Source organism: Acanthisitta chloris, unplaced genomic scaffold (genome assembly GCF_000695815.1).
Source record: "Acanthisitta chloris isolate BGI_N310 unplaced genomic scaffold, ASM69581v1 scaffold6911, whole genome shotgun sequence".
Taxonomy (NCBI): domain Eukaryota; kingdom Metazoa; phylum Chordata; class Aves; order Passeriformes; family Acanthisittidae; genus Acanthisitta; species Acanthisitta chloris.
The window spans coordinates 34018-49467 of NW_008656392.1; the positions used below are offsets into that span (position 1 = coordinate 34018).

The 15450-nt window shown below is 39.0% G+C and overlaps 1 protein-coding gene across 1 annotated transcript in view; it reads left to right on the forward strand.

The window, feature by feature from the left end:
• WAPAL (wings apart-like homolog (Drosophila)) overlaps positions 1-15450 on the forward strand; it is a 66207-nt gene that overhangs the window by 31128 nt on the left and 19629 nt on the right. Inside the window, exons 4-7 of the mRNA XM_009084308.1 lie at positions 8352-8447; positions 11512-11664; positions 11914-12050; positions 14050-14161. Of these exons, the coding sequence (XP_009082556.1) occupies positions 8352-8447; positions 11512-11664; positions 11914-12050; positions 14050-14161 (498 nt within the window). The remainder of the gene's footprint in view (positions 1-8351; positions 8448-11511; positions 11665-11913; positions 12051-14049; positions 14162-15450) is intronic.

Below are 15450 nucleotides of genomic sequence, written 5' to 3' on the forward strand. Positions count from 1 at the left end.
AGTTGTAATAAAGCATTTCGTTCAGTGATATTAAACTGCTGATAATTACACACATTGAGCTGCTATTTGCATCCTAATTTAGAATGTCTAAATTGCATGTTTTTAATAGGAAACATTAGTAGTTAGCATATGCTATTTTGACTCTGTTGAGGAGTCAAGCTGAATTTTGACAATTGAAGTGTTCTGTGCAATCTCTGGCTTGTCTCAGTTCAGCACTAAGCCCTCAGCCTGTCTGTCAGCAGTCTGACACAGTGCTGGTCAGAGCTGACAACCTGTGACTGCATGTTGCTGCTTCTGCAGTACATTCCTTTCATTTGCTGGTTGGTGTTTCTGGCAGATTGTCTACCCAGTCCTCAACTGAAGTGGTTTTTGTTTTTTGTGTTGTTGTTTTTGTTTTTTTTTTTTTTTTTGTGTTGTTGTTTGTTTTTGTTTTTTTTTTTGTCCAAATACTATTTGTTGGAATGATGCACGAGAGATGAGTTATGAGTGCCAGCCAGTTCTAAACAGCTTGTGTATTGTAAGCAACTTTTATATTGCTGAAATAAAAATCATTGTAAAAATAAAGGTAAACTATGATAAAAGGTAAGTATAAATCTGGTTATTACATGGTTGATTAGTTAAAAAACAAAGATTATTTCACTTGAGCTTTGCAAAACCAAATCCTTGTGTAAGCATATTTATTTAATACTGACTTCCAAGTGCTTACCATTTAGGGATTTTTTTCTTTTATTGTTAATGTAAGCAGACCAAAACCAATTCTTAATTTTTAGCTTGTAAGCAGGATACTAATCAGGACTGGCAGGTTTTTAGATCAGTCTCCTAAACTGAAGACTGAAGTATCCACTGTAATTTTGCTGAATTGAGTTGGGACATAACACCTTGAAGCCATCTCAGAGTGAAAGCCAATGGCAGGAGTTGGTCTAACTTGAAGATAATCATTTGATGCTGATCAAAATTATTTTCTCCCCACTCCTTTATATTACACTGTGGTGAAGAGGGTGTGTTCTGGTATATGCCAAGTTGAGATCCTTCCACCTGGCAAAACTGCTTCCTCATGTGTCCTCCATATGCAACTGTTAGGTAGAACTGTGGTAGCAACTCCCTTGGAAGTGCATGTCTTCTCCTGTGTGGTGTCAACAGAGATGTTATCAGCTTTGGCTGAGAAGTGCAACGTGAAGTTAACAGGCTAAGTCCTCACAGAGACAAGAGGAACAATGGAAAGCATGGAAATCCTTCTCTCCCTCTGCTCCTCCTGTGTGTACTTAGGCTTTTCAGGATGTGGAAAAATTGGAGAGTGTTTAATGTTAGTGGTGTTTTATACTTCAGGTCCTGCTGGTATTAGGTGTTAAGCAAAAAATGAAGATGCAGTAAAACATTTTAAAATTTGATTCTTGCTTGCATCCTCACATTCCCTACAGACACACAGACACATACACAGTTTTGTAGCTCCCAGTTATTAACTCAGTGTTTTAGTAATTTGGCAATGCAGGATAGCTGGGTAGGATAAATGTTACATTCCACGAGGTCTCAGTCCTGTTGAGAGTTCTAAAATGGGAAAAACACTCGAAGATATTAAAATACACCAGTTTCATTTGCCAATGGGAGCTTAATATACATGCAGATAAATATGCAAAATTGTCTTCACAGCTCCTGTGTACTGTATGAGCATGGCTGGTTCACTCAGCTCTGGCTCTTCATGTGCATTAGATAATTGTGCGATGCAGCACAAATGTTTCTTGAGAGTGAAGTAGTTGGTGTTGAGGGCCCAGTGTCCCTGTTATACGTGTTTCCAAGTTTTTACTTTGAGTTAGCTTTATCCTGAGGTGATTTAGGCAATGCTGACTCACAGCTGGCATGAGGCTCTCTGGAGGAGCCTCTGAAGTTTGGTTTCATTGGAAAGGAATCAGGTAAGTGTGCTCAGACTCTGATGCAAACCACAATCATAGAATCATAGAAGTTTTTGCAATGTTGTAACTGAGGATGTCTGGGAGATCTATTTGGACAGTGTTTTCTGATCCAAATGGAAACTCTTATGTGGGTGTATGTACACCCTGGCCGTGTGACCTCTGGAATTTCATTGTAGCTACAATTTGGTAGGGCTTTGCTGTTATAGATTGATATACTTTGAGTAAATTAGGATTAGCAGGGGGGTGGTGCAAGGAAAATGTCTGTGTGTCTCTTGGCCATTAGCAACCAAGAGGGCAGGAATTCTCTCTGAGCCATTTGTACTAGGATGTGTTTTTGCCAGTACACTTACTTGCAGGCAGCTGCAGGTTTTTCTTCTCTTGATTGAAGCAGTACGTTTCCAGTCTTATGGTGGTAAGTCTGAACTATTGTGCCCTGTCCCTTTTAATTGGACTTAACACAGGTTTCAGGCCAAATTAGTGACTGTAACCATATGGCTGCAGCTTCTGACCTGGCCAGTTTTGAGTGTGCTCAGTGGAAGCAGCACTCAGAACACCATCAGCTATTTCTGTTAGAGAATGAATCTCAAGTTTATCACACTGTCCTGTTTCTTCAAGTTCAGTTTTTATGTTTCACTTGGGTGTTTGACCCATCGTCTCATTGTGCCCTGTGGGCCTCTTTTTGTGCTCTGAGGAAGAAAAAGCATTTTGCAGTTCTTCAGAAGTCTGATGCAGGAAAAGCTTCAGTGGCATTTTTTCCCTGCTCGTTGTGTTGTCTGCTGCCAATACTCTTCAACCTTGCCTGGCTAACAACTTGGAGTTGTGTGTGCATAATGTGTTTTGTGTCTAGATGGTATAGCAGCTCACAATTAAATGATCCGTGGCACCCAGGCATGATTTATTGGTATTAATGTGCCGCTGTGATCCAAATAATGGAGATTCAGTTCACATTTTGAACACTGGAAAAATTACTTGGACCTGGTTTGCTTCTGGTTTTAAACTGCTGATGGAAACTGCTATCTTACCTGGAGTACAAATTAGTATTTTTTTCTGTTCTGTACACATGGCTCAGCCTGTGTGAATTGATACTCCCATCTTCCTGTTTTGAAGTGTGATTTCTCTTTCTTTGCTCTGAATGATATTGATTCCTTTCCCTTTTCTAAAGAAACAGTCCATTATGAATAGTTCTGTGCTGCGTAACATGCTTGGTACATTTTTCCTGTTCGAAGTGAGACATGGAGGACAGAGTTGTACTTTTAATGGTGATGAATACTGAGTGATAAATCATATATTTTGTTCATTGGGGTTTGTTTTTTTAATTTCTGGTTTTGACAAGCATCTGGCATACAGTGTTACTGAATGCCCTTCAGGTGTAAATAATGCATTTTTCGGGATATCTGTTAAGAATGTGCTTGGGTTTTCTTTTGCCATTGCCTTCTACCTTGGAAAGCATTCTTGCCTGCAAATAGGTGCTGTCTTTGTCATTTTGCTAGTGTTTTCTGGGTGACTCACGTCCCTGCCTCTTTATTTTCTGCTATTCTTACATCTGTGAATGGCAGGCTGTGCTGCATCAGTATGTGCAGAGTGCCAACTCTTGAAAATTTCAGCTTTGAGGCTTTCAGGGATGGGAGGTTAAGCATGACCCATAGTTGATGCCATTTGGAGATGATCTTATAAAAGTGACAGCTCTGTTCATTTTGTAAAATCCCTGGCATTAGTTCTGGTTCTGCATCTCCACTCGCCCCCCAGAACCACATGCAGAGTCCCACAGTACCATATGCTTTATACCCTCCCTGGAATATTTGTAGTCTTTCAGACATGTATCTCTGTGTAAGCAGCTGTCAGTTCTGTACATATGATTAAAAAAAAAAAGAAACTCTTCTGCTATTCAGCAGAAGCTCTTAGAGCTGATTAATATTGCGAAGCTTATTTGCCTTAAGAACACAGATTTCAAAGGAGTGATGTACTTCCACTTGCATCTATCCTAAGTTACTCTTGAGGGGAAGAATTATTAAAGAAAAGTCTGCATTATTTGAATAATTGCAAGGTTGCCTTGTCTTTAAGAGAAAGTAAGTCAGTTTCTTAAATTACTGCTGCTTAAATTTCAGTGTTGCTTCTTCAGGAAGGCTTGTTATTGCAGGCATTTGAGTTGCCTTAAAAAAATCACTAGCAAAGCCAAACCAACCAGCCTCTTTGCCTTTGTGATCAAGCTCTTCTGAAAAGTCTTTTTTCGCTAGCATTCATTTGATCTTTTCTACTTTTCCTGCCTTCAGGACTGTCACACAGTAATCCAGAGCAAGTCTGCATGATACTCACTGCTTGATCAGTATTGGCACAGTTTCTTTGCAGTTGTTTTGGAAATTCATCTTAATTTTGCGTAGCAAGGGAAAATGTGAAAGGTTGCATTAAGAGGTAGTTGTAAAGGAGAGATTTATTTGTCATGTTAAAAGTCCATAAGAGTTTTAAGAGAGACTCCAAAGTCTCTGCACAATGCATTAGAACTGATTAAAGCATATTTATTTGGAAAGCAGTGTTGGGTTTTTTGCTAGTTTGCTAGTGTTTTCTGGGTGACTCACGTCCCTGGCTCTTACTTTCTGCTATTCTTACGTCTGTGAATGGCAGGCAGTGCTGCATCAGTATGTGCAGGTGTGTTGGTGGGTGAGCTGTGTGCAGTGAGTGTGAGTGACTGGATGCTGGACCAGACCATAGGGATGCTGGGGAGCAGTGTCTGCTGTCTAAGGAAGTATTACTAGGAAGGCATGGAATCACAGGCCTAATCACTTTTTTAGATCAATTCTGATCTAAAAGTCGAAGACACTGCAATGGATGATGGCTAAAACTAATGTTCCAGTAGATAGTTGAGGTTTTAAATTCCATCTACACTTCACGTTCTGTTACAAGAGAGCTGTTAAATGAGAACGTCCTCATTTCTCACAACAGGCATTTATTGGTGGTGTTGCTTGTTTTCTTACATAAAACGGAGCACTTTTTTTCTGGATTGCTTAAACAAGCTGTAAAGTGCCATGTCACAAAACGCTTTGGGATGCCCTAGCTTTTGATTTAATAAGGGATTAAGGAAAATCAAGGGAGAAAAGCCCATTTCTGACTGTTAAATAGAAAGGATGCCATCTTTGGAAGCCTCTGAGCCCTGAGTATTTAGAAGGAATTTGTTTTTATCTGTTTGCCCTGTTGAACTCTTTCCTACGCATCAGCTGTTGCTCTCTGCTGAAGAAAACACACTAATGCTCTGTGGACCTTTTGATTGCGCTGGCACAGCTGTTTGTGTACTTTGCTCTTACCCCATACCAAAGCACTGAACTTGCTTTCTGTTGGCTGTGCTTGCTGTGTGCGTGTGTATGCAGCAGAGGTGCTGAATTTTGAAAAGCAGAAGCTGCAGGCACTCCTGGCATGTGGTCAGCAAGGGTCTGGCCCAACTGCTGCCTCACTAAGACAAGTTTGAGTGCCAGAGTGACTGTGCCTGCTGTCCCCCTGCGCTGTGGCTTGTCATGCAGCACAAGGCCTGAAAAAATTGCAGCATGCTGATGGGGCACAGACAGAGGGTTTGTGTACTGGGGAGCAAGCATGGTGTGCTCTTCCCTTGAACTTCAGTAAAATGGGGGTCCTGCAGCAGTGCCTGTGTGAATCTGTGCCCCAGTGTTTCTGCACTGAGCTAAAGGAATGCATAGATGTAGGATCCTATGCTGTGGGTTGCATCTCCTTGCAGCATCTTGCTGCTAGGTGTGCTGAGCCTGGCACTGCTGTTGCAGAGGCTTGTCAAGCTTTTATGCAGCATGTACCTCCCAGGGAGGAAATTCAGGAATACTAATATATTAGTATCCTTTAAGCAGGGATAGAATACTATTTGAGACTATAACTGAGATTTGGGACTATTAATAAAGAATATCCTATGCTAATAGGACTTCTGGAAGCTGTAGTGCAACACACTGTTGTCAAAATTGTAGTAGTTAAGCTTCCCTGCAAGATTAAGAAGAATTATACATCAGCCAAAACTGATATTAAATATACAGGCTAGGTGGAGAAGCCCTGAGGAGAAGGGCTTGGGAAGCTTGACATTAGCTGGCAGCGTGCACTTGCAGCCCAGAAAGCCCGCTGTGTCCTGGGCTGCATCAAAAGATGTGTGGCCAGCAGGTTGAGGGAAGGGATTCTCTCCCTCTGCCCTCATGAGACCCCCACCCTGGGTCCAGCTCTGGGGCTCCCAACATAAGAAGAATGTGGATCTGTTGGAGCAAGTCCAGAGGAGGTCACAAAGATGATCAAAGGGCTGGGGCACCTCTGCTGTGAAGACAGGCCAAGAGAGCTGAGGTGGTTGAACCTGGAGAAGAGGGGACTGGGGAGACCTTAGAGCAGCTTTCCAGTACCTAAAGGGATCTACTAAAAGCTGGAGAGGGAATTTTTAAAGCCACATGTAGTAACAGGACAAGGGGGAATGGATTTAAACTGAAAGAGGGCACATTTAGGTTAGATATTGGGAAGAAATAGTTTACTGTGAGGGTGTGAGGTAGCAGAACAGGTTGCCCAGAGAAATTGTGGATGCTTCATCCCTTCAATTTTTCAAGGCAAGACTGGATGGTTCTTTGAGCAGCCTGGGCTAGTGAAAAGTGTTCTTGCCCATGGCAGGGGGTTTGGGACTAGAGGATCTTTAAGTTCACTTCCAACCCAGCCCAGTATATGATTTTTTGATGCGCTGTACTTTGATGCAGGTTACTTGACAATGTGTTACTTTCCTAAACTATCCTGCATACTGGGATAGGGCACCCAGAAACTTAAACCCTCTCTTCCCAGTCTTAAACATGCACTGAGAAATTGTGGAACAGTTGGGGAGGAATTCAAGGGGGGAAAAAAAGTTATCTGAAAAATAGTCAGTGGTTCTTTTCCGTTAGAGACATCTGTGAAACTTGAATCTTTCTCGATAAAAAATAATTTCTAGTTGTTCTTCCTTTGTTTGTTGCAGACCTTGAGTCAGACTCTGGACAAAAAATATGCTGCTCTGAACTGTATAGAAGAAAAGAGAGTTAACTTCTTAACCATTTTTTCATCTGTTTTCAAATAAGGATCGATACAGCACTGTCTTCCTATTTGTAGGCCCAGATGTTCTTTTGTAACTGTAGCAGCATAAACATGAAACTAGTTTCTCAGTTTAACTTTTTGAGCTGAACATATATTGTTTAAAAGAGTTTCCTTGGAAAAAACAGTGAAACTTAAGATAATAGCTCCTGTATGCTTGTAGCTGTATGGTACGTGGGCAAGCTTTAAAAACACACTTTAGCAATCCATCTACCTTACATTTCTTATGGCCATGTCAGAGCACACTCTGGGGAGAAAGAGGCTTTTCTCTTGTCTAGAAACTAGAATGATTTAGTGCTTGACAGGTCTTGGGCTCTGAAAACTCATAGCTGAGGTTTTCATTCTGCTAATATTTGAAATTTTGATAGTCAGGGCTTTCTCCTCTTGTGAAGACTGGAAGGTGTAGCATAGGAGAGTTTTACTTTACAGTAATAGAGAAAGCCTTGATTTAGAAAATTTCTACTTTTTAGCTTTTGACATGCCAAAACCTTGGTAGGCTTGCTGCACATAGCCCCTCTGTGGGCTGTACTTGAGCTGTATTTGGGTTAAATAGTTGATACATTGTATTTTGACAGAAAATTGCTTTTCTTGCCTAAATTATTTTTTAACTTTTTTTTTGCATTTAAAATGCTGTGTAAGTGCTGCGATGAGACAGGTAGTGATGCAGTTTACTTGGTACATGCATGCCAGGAAATTGTGAAAATTGTAATGGTGTGTTAGTCTGGAATATTATTATGCAAATAGATTGGTAAACTCAAATGCCAGAAATATAACTCCATCTTTGCTTCCTCTAAGAATGATATTATGTTTCCCAGAAATTCAAAGGCAGTAAATTTTGATGCATTTTGATTTGCCTTGACACAATTTTTGAGCAAGACGAAGTAAGGCCTCTTAATTTATTAATATGGATTAAGGCATTTCGTTTCAGTATTTCTATTCATCCAGCATCAAAGTCTGTATCAGTTCTGCATTTTGATTCTAGTCATATTTCTCCTGACATGGTGTTTGCTAACTTGTTTTTTTTCCCCAGAGCTGTCTGTTTTTGTCTATAGGAAGGCTGCAGACCTTTTGTCTTTGAATAAATTTAAGAGATAGAATGAATGAAAAAATGTTTAATACATACATATCATGTCTTTTGCCATTTGAGTGAGTCTGTGTGCCTTTAAAACCATCAGATGCTTCAAAGTCTGTCTGGTTTTCTGATATATATGATATTGAGAGCTTGTGTTGCTGAGAATACAGAAGGCAGAAAAATGAAGCTCATTTTCCTTGTTTGGCTACATTATTGCTACAGTAATTTTTGAAGTGTATAGTGACTAGTGGTAATTTACTTTAAAAATAAATTTTATTTTTATCTTTTAGTCTCCCACAAAAGCTGTGTATAATGCTAGACACTGGAACCAGCCAGAATCAGAGGCTCTGCCAGCACCACCAGCTTTGAAAACTCCCAGTGTCCCAGTAAGTAGACTGTTGGGTGTTTTCTCAAGTTTTCTACATCTTCTTTTAAGATTCACTGAGTTTTATTTTTTCTGAGAAACAAGTTCTTGCTATCTGGTAATGTCACAGTAATTCGCATTGAAGTCCACTTTGTGATGTGAACCATTGGGCGTTTGATAGGAAAGAAATTAGCAGTGGAAATGCTATAGAATGGAATCTTCCATATATATCACTTTGATATACAGTTACAAAAAAGTACTTCAGGTCATGTTCCTTAATCTGCCTAAGTTAACCTTTCTAGCAATGGATTCCATTTCATCTTCTGAGAGATCCCCTGGGATTAACTTGCTAATGACCACAGAATTCGGCAGATTGCAGAACAAAAAAGAAAAACTTGGCAAGATACTTCTTTTTCCTTTCTAATGGCATAGCATCAATTGCTGACTTGAGTCTTGAGATACCATGAAAGAAACAACGTTTTCTGTATACAGTCAGAAGTGCTAATATGAACATATGGGATATAAGCATGTCTACAAAAAACAGACAAGAGGTCTTGTAATTGTTTGTTCAAAAGTCAGAGAGTGTCTTGAGGCTCAAGGTAATTGTTTGTTAACTCTGTTGAGACCCAGCAAATCCTGAGTCCTTGGGTTTATATGTGTAGAAGTTGTTACTGATTATGCTAAGAGAGCATTGTGTGTTGTCAGTAAACTTCATGTTGTTTGGTGCCTTGCTGACAGTACTTGCCTGAGAACAGAGAATCAGAAAGGAGATATTTTTGCAGCGTTAAGTCTTCAGCTTTTGTTGTTGTCACCAGTTTGTGGTTGGTTTTTTTTGTTGTTTCTTTCTTTTGGTGTTTTGTTTTTTTTTTTTTTAAAATCATATCTCTGTGTGTAGTGTTCCGTTATTACCTTCTCTTTGACCTGTGGTTGGTTTTGGTTGCCTCCTCACAGTATTCTGAACAGCCTTTCTTGGATGTTAACTGCACTGCCTGGAAAATGCAGATGACTCATTTGAAAATAACTATTTCCACTAGAGTTTGAGTAGAGAGCAAAAATTTCAGTCCTGGGTTTTTCCTAAAGCCCTTAATTAAAATTATGTACATTTGAACCGAAACTTTTATTACTTACTGAATCTTTGTATTGATACTGATTTTTGTGAAGCACTTGGATAGCTGACTTAAAGGCAGATTTTGTTTGAGTCTTCTCAGACCGACTTTTGAATATATCTTCTTCAAGCTAGGAAAGTGTCTGGGTCTTTCATTCAGACAGGCAGTTTTTGTCTTCTGTCAGACTTTGTGCCTGGAACCATCTGAATATTAATTCAGCAATATGGCAGAGGTTTGGCTGAACAAACCAGTTAAGGGAATTTTTATCTGCTCCTCCTGTGATGATGTACATCTGAAATTAGTTCAGTCGCCTTTTTTAACGTTGATTTACATGTGTGTTACAAGGTAAATGAGCCTTGATCCAAATGTTCAGTGTTATTTCCTGCACAGACGATTCTGCCTCTTTCATTTCTGTAGAAATTTGTTACCTGAAGATTGGGATAAATTTGTCCTAAGTTTATGGTGAGAAATGCATGCAGACTGCTTATGCCAAGTACTCTCTCTTATGGCCTTTCTGAGCTCCCATGGAATTTGCTTTGAAGGGGCAGCCATTAACCAAGACTCAGATGAGATACTTCAGTGGATCTCCTGTGTTCACAGACTGATAAGATCAGAGCCCTCCAGTATGCACTCTAAACCAGCTTTTCAGGGTGGTTTATTAGCATTTTGCCACTGGTGCCTAGCTGAGCAAATACTGAAATGCCACGCAATGATAGAGGCAGAATGTAAAGAATACTCCATTAATGTAGCAGCTTGTTTTGGCTAACATTTTAATTTTGTCTGCCAATGTACAATGCACAAGAAGGCTTTCTCTCCAGCTATCCCCTGCAGTGAGTAACAGTTCATGCATCCTCTGTGCCTGCATATTCTATTTTTTCAGTCACTTTAAAAAGACTCTCATTTTTCTCTGTGAGGAAGCTTAAGTACATGATGTTACTCAGAGATTGAGGGTGAGTAAATGACCATTGGCATTGGTACTTGTACATTTAGAATTTGGCATTTGGAGGGCTTTTTCCTGTATGCCTTGTCTTCTGCAGTTTGTCTTCATATCTGAATTTGTGCCAAAGAAGTAACCTGAAGACCAGCTGGCACTTTAGCTTATAGTAGCCTCAAACTAAGAGAAGTAGGTTGAGGAGAAACCTGAAATGCTTGCTTGAAATGCCTGGAAACTTGTCAGTAGTTATTCTAGACCTAATGTCAAGTTCTCTTCTGCCTGTTGTAAGTTCAGAACAGGTTTTGCTGTCTTTTGTGCTACTAAGCATTGTTCTTAAATATTTCACGACACAAATAGGAGCCAGGCCAGTGTACAGAGAATACCATGAATTTTCAAGAGGATACTGTGCCTGTTTGAAGCATGCACCATGCCTCACGTTTGTGTGGCAATTTTTTATGGTGCTGCAAAATTCCTATTGGTACTCTTCTACCCACAAGCTTTGGAGTCTTAGGTTTTCTGATAGCTACACCCTGGCTCCAGGAGTGCTAAAGCCTGTGTTATAGAGACAAACAGTAGGCACAAGAGTTGTGCAATCCAGGCCCTGCTGAGACAGTGACTGCTCAATGCTGTGCTTGTATCCAGACGTGGGTACTTACTGATGGTTCCATATAGTACCCACGTTGGTCATTCCTGGAAGCTCCTGTGCAGACGGGTAAGATACTTCTAAGTAGCAACAAATAGCCATTTTTAAGCACTGAATTTGGTTGGTTTGCTTACCCTAAAGCATAAGGAACCAGTATAAAGGACTTTTTTTAGTTTCAGAATTCTACTGTAGCTATCCTGATACATAGAAATGAGTGGTGTTTTGTTTTTAAGAATAGGTACATTGTCACACAGCTTAGTTACATCTTGGTAGTGTGACTCAAGGACTAAATAGTCCCAAAATGTGAGTTGGAGAATTGCACACCTGTACTGTTTCCTGATGTTTTTAGTGTATGTTTACATGCTCAAAACATCTGCCCATTTTAGCACTTTCTTATTAATAGGTAAGGCTATCTTCAAAGGAGGCAATTCATAAAGATGATGGAGTTTTTAAGGCTCCTGCACCACCTCCCAAAGTGATAAAAACTGTGACAATACCTACTCAGCCCTATCAAGAGATAGTAACTGCATTGAAATGTAGGAAAGAAGACAAAGAAGTAAGTATTCTTAACAAATTTTTAAGATAAAGAATTGTTGGTAATCCTAAGTACTGAAGGAACAGTGACAAAATGAAATTTGCCTTGCCTAGTAAAAATAATATTTTTATCTAAATAGTTGAATGGCCTTCATTAACTTCGTAATGTTTCCTTGCACTCAGAACTGAGTAGATTTTTAAATTGTGCTTGTTTAAATTATGATCGATCCCAAGAGCAACTTACCTAGGTCAAAATATTTGTCTCTTCCAGTTATACACTGTTGTTCAGCATGTAAAGCACTTCAATGATGTAGTGGAATTTGGTGAAAATCAAGAGTTCACAGATGATATTGAGTACTTGCTAAGTGGATTGAAGAGCAATCAGCCCCTAAACACACGTTGCCTTAGGTAAGATATCTTGATATAAAACACTGAACCTGTATTTAAAAGATGCTGAATTAAATCAAAATTTTTCAGAGAAGTGACCATGCTTTAAAATGTCATTGCCAGTTCCCTGGCACTTCTGCTCTGAAGATTAAAATTTGAAAATAATAATCAAGAAGGTCTCTTGTGGCTAATTAAAAGCATTCTGACTACGAAGATGCAATAGGAAAGTGTACAGTAAGAGACACCTTCAACACTTCTGTTATCCTTGCTGTATATTAAAAAACTATTTCCTGGATGCTTTTCTTTGTTAGTGCAGCCTTATGTATGCTGTCTGTTCTGGTTTTAATGCAAAATTCAATTCTAAAATAAAATCCCTAAGACTGGAAAGTTTGCTGACAATCATCTAGAACTAATGTAATACTGAGATATTGTTTAAATCCAACTGTCTGTTCTTCTGTTGAGAAATAGCACAGCTAGCACCCACAGGTAGTCTTGAGACCTCAGCATTAATTGGAAGCATCTCGAAATTGTTTTGGACCACTCGTTGCACTCTTAGTGCTCAAGTTACACATTATTCTGAAATTAGTATCAAAAATGTTTGTTTTGCTTTGAAAAAGTTTGTGACCTAATATTGGTGTCTATTCCCTGGACATAAAAGGAATTCTGATAATGTTAAACACAATAACCATGTATTCATGTTTTTATATAAACTTGTAAATTTTCACCTCTTCAGTAAAACTAAAATAGTAGCGAAGGAAAAACTGAAATGCATCAAAATAGGTGAAGGAGTCACCTTAGTTGTGATTGGAGTGTGGATGAGAAAAAGCTTTTTATGCCTTTAAGAGAGCTATTTTAAAAATTTATTCTTCATGTTCCTCAGAAACTAGCAATTAATATTGTTGCTGGAGTATAAATACAACAAATCTATTATCCAGTTTGTAGATAAACTATGATAAGAATAAATTTATACCATAGTGACAGTGTAAGAGTATTTTTCATATTAATGTGCTCATATGGCAGACTTCCTAAGATCTTAAACTGCATTCTTTACTTTCTAATTTTATATAATGGAATGTAACTTCTATAAACACAATAAAAATCTTTTCTTTCAGTTAACAAATTAAAAGAAAAGTATTTTTCCAAAGGAAATCCATGTGTAAGGATAGGAATAGATGTAAAAGAATCAGAAACTGGTAGGTAAGCTCTGACTGGTGCTGTTGTGACGAGACAGAAAGACCACTTGTTCCTTAAACACCTTACTGTGTGAATCTCTTGCAATCAGATTCTTCAGGAGTCATGTAAGACTTGATTGCAGAATTGCTCCACATTGCTGCACATTTAAAATCAATGTTTTAATCATCACTACGTTGCCCTGTGCTAGAAATGACAGACAGCCTACTGATAAAGGGAAGGCTTCCATCTTTAAAACAAGCTGTTACGGTGGTCACTGATTGACTGACAGATTTGTCAGATCGTTTCTGAAATCTGTAGTGTTTCCATTGATCATAAATGCAGCAATAAATATAAAGGTTTTAAGTAGAAGTAGTGTCAGGCTTAAGCAGGACTAGTCAGTCCATTAGATAACCCTTAGATAGCAGTGGGAGCTCACCTTGGCAATTTCTGTTAATGCCTTGGTCCATAATAAGCTTTGCTATATCTTTAAATCAAAGTTTCATGTTTAATCCATGAATGGCTTGACTTTCAATTTAACTACTGAAAATGTTCAGCTTTTTTTTGTTGTTGTTTTTGAAGCAACAAGTTCCAGGTGCCCTTTCAAATCAGGTTTTGAGCCAAGCTTAAAATAAAGCAGACATAGCTCGGTACTGGTAAGCAACTGTTGAATAAAACACTGCTCTGCTCACCAATTGCAAACTTGCATTGTACACGTTTGAGAAGAAACCTCTTGACAGAATCTGTCAGGGTCTGAGGCATATGGTCAGTCATGTGTTGTAGAGTTGTTTATCTGCCATTTTTTGTGTGTTCATCTCAGTTGTTCTAATCCAGAATTAATTCTCCCTAGTGTAATCAGCTTGGCGACCAAGTGCGCCATGCCCAGCTTCCGAATGCATCTGAGAGCACATGGGATGGTAGCCATGGTTTTCAAAACACTGGATGATTCCCAGCACCATCAGGTATGGATACATTGCATATTCAGTAAAGTTTGTTGATGCCTGTACTGTGTGTGGATTTTGTGTACATACAGTTTTCACGGTCAGCATCCAGTACAGTGAGCAGCTGGGATCACTGTCTCCAGTTTAGCAGTCTGTCATGGATTGAAGTGTTAGAGGATCTGTGTTCCAATGACAAATCTCTCTTCCACTGTTTATGTGCTTCTGAGTAATTCTTTTTAAACAAAGTCATTTAAGCTTTCCTTAAAAACTGACTGTGCTTTGAATAGCTATTTTATGTCTTCTCTTAAGCTGCGTGTAATAGTTCTGTTGTTGGGTTTGTAATTTCCTCCAAATGCACTGTTTGAAAGGTATTCTTTCTCTTTAAAGATGGCTCTAGTGCTCATCTTCAGGCTTGCTTGTATGTGAATTATCACCTGTTCTGTGGCCATTGTGGGGAATTTTTCATTATTGTGCTTGTCTCCTTGAGCACTGCAGTAATTGCTGTTGTGGGATGCCTTGAGTGTGTGCAGTGTTCAATGATAAATCTAGAAAAGGTAAATTTTAACTACTTACAGTAACATGACCTGAGAGTTAAACTGAAGCAGTTTGGGTTTTCCTTCTTACCAGTGTTACCTCTGTGGGATATCCCTTGAGATATTTTTACAGAAGCTCAACATACGAGATGTTCCTTGAAATGGGTAGTAGATAGGTATATCCAGCCAGGTTTATTATTTGCTGTAATAGCTCCAGAAGAATGACATACAATGTAGAATGAAAGTTTGCACCCACAGAAATAGGCATTTGAGAGATGGTGTTTGACATCTTACTGTGGGTGGGGGAAAAGCTGTAGAACTTTAAGTAACTAATTTAGGATAATAGCTGATTTTCCATCTACCTCAAAAATTAGCAATGGCTAAACTGTAAAACATAGGCATCAGGTTCAATGAATTCATTATTTTGTGAGCTGTCAAAATAGTGCCAAGTGGTACTAGAAATAAATGAAGTATAGTCATGCTATTTAGGACAGTTGCCACCACTGAGTTGCAGGAGATCTGCAGAGGACAGCTACAGTTCTTTGGAAAACGTACACGCCTGCTCGGTGTATTTTTGGCTGTCTTTTAACAGTTGCCATTATTCCTTCATTTTCCAAAGAACTAGCACATACAGTTCAAAAGGAAATTGCCTGCTATTATTAGTCTGCAGTAACAAAAAGCATTGATTATATTCACTGTTTTCAGTATATTTGATGCAACACTCCCTTTTGTCAGCGAAAAAATTGGTAGTTAATGTTTTAATATAGTTACAGCACA